Raw genomic sequence first — 1918 nt, forward strand, 5'->3', positions numbered from 1 at the left:
GACGAGCGGCGTATAGACTGGCCTTGATATCGAGTCTGGCTGCCCGGGGTGGCGTTGCTCGAATCTCGCCTCCGCGGTTCGCGGTAATACTGGTTGTTGGACGACATGCTGATGACAGGTATGTGTCGGCTTTCACATTCCAGAGCCGTTCGGTCGTTGTCTCGGACGGCGTGCCGAGGATTGTCCTCGTCTCCTTGCCGCGACTAGTTTCTGCAGAATCAGTGGCATATGCGCCAGCTGATTAAGGTATGCGGGATAGCGAATCGAAGGGATAGCGATATTGGGATGTTTCGGCCGGTGGGCGGGCCAATGCTGATGGTCGGCTCGTGGTGGGAGGACTCGCAGCCTGGTGTCGGTATACTGCAATGGCGCCAGCGAGTGGTGAGCGAATGTCGTCGTGTGTGCTCTGCGCGGCAATCACTACTACCGCGACGGCAGTCTTGCGGGGCAGGAGCAGCGAGTAGCGAATGTTTACGACACAAGCGAGTGATGTCGGGAAAGCATCAATAATACAACGAGTGATATGAAACACGCAATACCCGCGCCAACGCTCATGCACCCGCACACGCTCTAACGACTGCTGATGATGAGGAGATGTCGGGTGGTGGTTGCTTGGGAAGATCGAGAGGAATCCTGGCCACCAAGAAACACCGCTTTCACCCCCTGATTGGCTTTCTCAGCTGAAGAACCTTGACGAGGCGCAGGCGCAGGGGTTTCACGCTACAGCACCATGCCGTTTGCCTTTTTGCCCGCGGTAAACATTGCTGCCGGACCCCGTCATTTTCGATGAGAAGATTCTACCGCTATGATACACCACACCATACCATGTGCAGCACAAGCCTCGAGGGCAACACAATAGAAGAAAGAAAGACAGAAAGAGGTAGGAGACGAGTGCGCGACGATGGACGAACGTGGCGGAGAGCAGCGTAAGGATGATGTCGAAGTCCCCCTTGGGCAGATCTCCAACATCTGCGACAACCATCAAGGGTCTACCGTCTTTGTAGATGCCAATGTCCAAAGATTCCAAACATATCCAAACATGTCTTCTTCCATGCACCTCCGAAGATCTCTCTAGACCGGATCTCGAGAGCCCTGCGAGCGACGATGATGTTTGGCTCTGCTTTGTGCCAATCTGCGCTGCGCTGCATGAGGTGTGTACAGAATCCGGGCGAACACGTTGTCGATATTGCTCTATCGTTGTGCCATCTGCCAGTCGGCCGTCACCTTTTCCGAAGCATCCGAGCAACGAACCAATTTCGGCATTGGGACCACGCTGTCAGCGAGCGCGCTGTCTCATGTCGTGATTCTCGTGGGCTGTGGTATTGTGTGTGTTCTTGATGATGATAGGATGTTCTTGCCACCCATGTACGAGAGACACGAATTGGCCGGCCCCAACGAACACGCGGGCGCGCCGCATCGTAATGGCGTGCGCGGCACGGAGCTAAGAAAAGCAACACTGTACTTACATATGCACGACATGCATCTGGCCACGCTTGACGGACATTATTCTTCGAGCATGATTCAGCGCCTTGGCTGGTTGTCGAGAGAACAGCTTGTCTCAAAGCGTCCAGAGCGTGCGGGAATAACCAACATCCCAACGTTCCCTCAGGTTGTTGCTAGCCGGCGGCACTTCCCCGAGCCCCAGCCACCCGCCCGAGCCCCAGTAGATATACCAATGTAGAATCGTCCTGAATTGGATTACGTGCTGTTTCTACCTATTATATATTATATCCGTTCTTAGATAGTGTTATTAATAGGCGCGGAGGTCGCGCCTCGAATTCGCGCCTCGAATTCTACCGTAGACCTAAAGTTTGTATTTCTTCCCCCTTTTATAGCAGATTACCTAGTAACTACCGAAAATAGCTAAATCTCTATCCTACGACGAGTTTCTCGATAAAGTTATCGCCGGCGGTAGTAA

At 53.6% G+C, this 1918-nt stretch overlaps 1 protein-coding gene across 1 annotated transcript; it reads left to right on the top strand.

Moving 5' to 3' along the window:
- Window positions 1–1004: 1004 nt before the first annotated feature.
- On the top strand, window positions 1005–1681 carry MYCFIDRAFT_178382 (uncharacterized protein; the record flags this gene model as incomplete). The annotated part of the gene is made up of 3 exons (XM_007932271.1): window positions 1005–1176; window positions 1214–1316; window positions 1348–1681. 3 exons carry the CDS (start codon window positions 1005–1007, stop codon window positions 1679–1681), a joined length of 609 nt encoding a protein of 202 aa, XP_007930462.1.
- Window positions 1682–1918: the final 237 nt, after the last annotated feature.

This window comes from Pseudocercospora fijiensis (genome assembly GCF_000340215.1).
Source record: "Pseudocercospora fijiensis CIRAD86 unplaced genomic scaffold MYCFIscaffold_8, whole genome shotgun sequence".
NCBI classification, from domain to species: Eukaryota; Fungi; Ascomycota; class Dothideomycetes; order Mycosphaerellales; family Mycosphaerellaceae; genus Pseudocercospora; species Pseudocercospora fijiensis.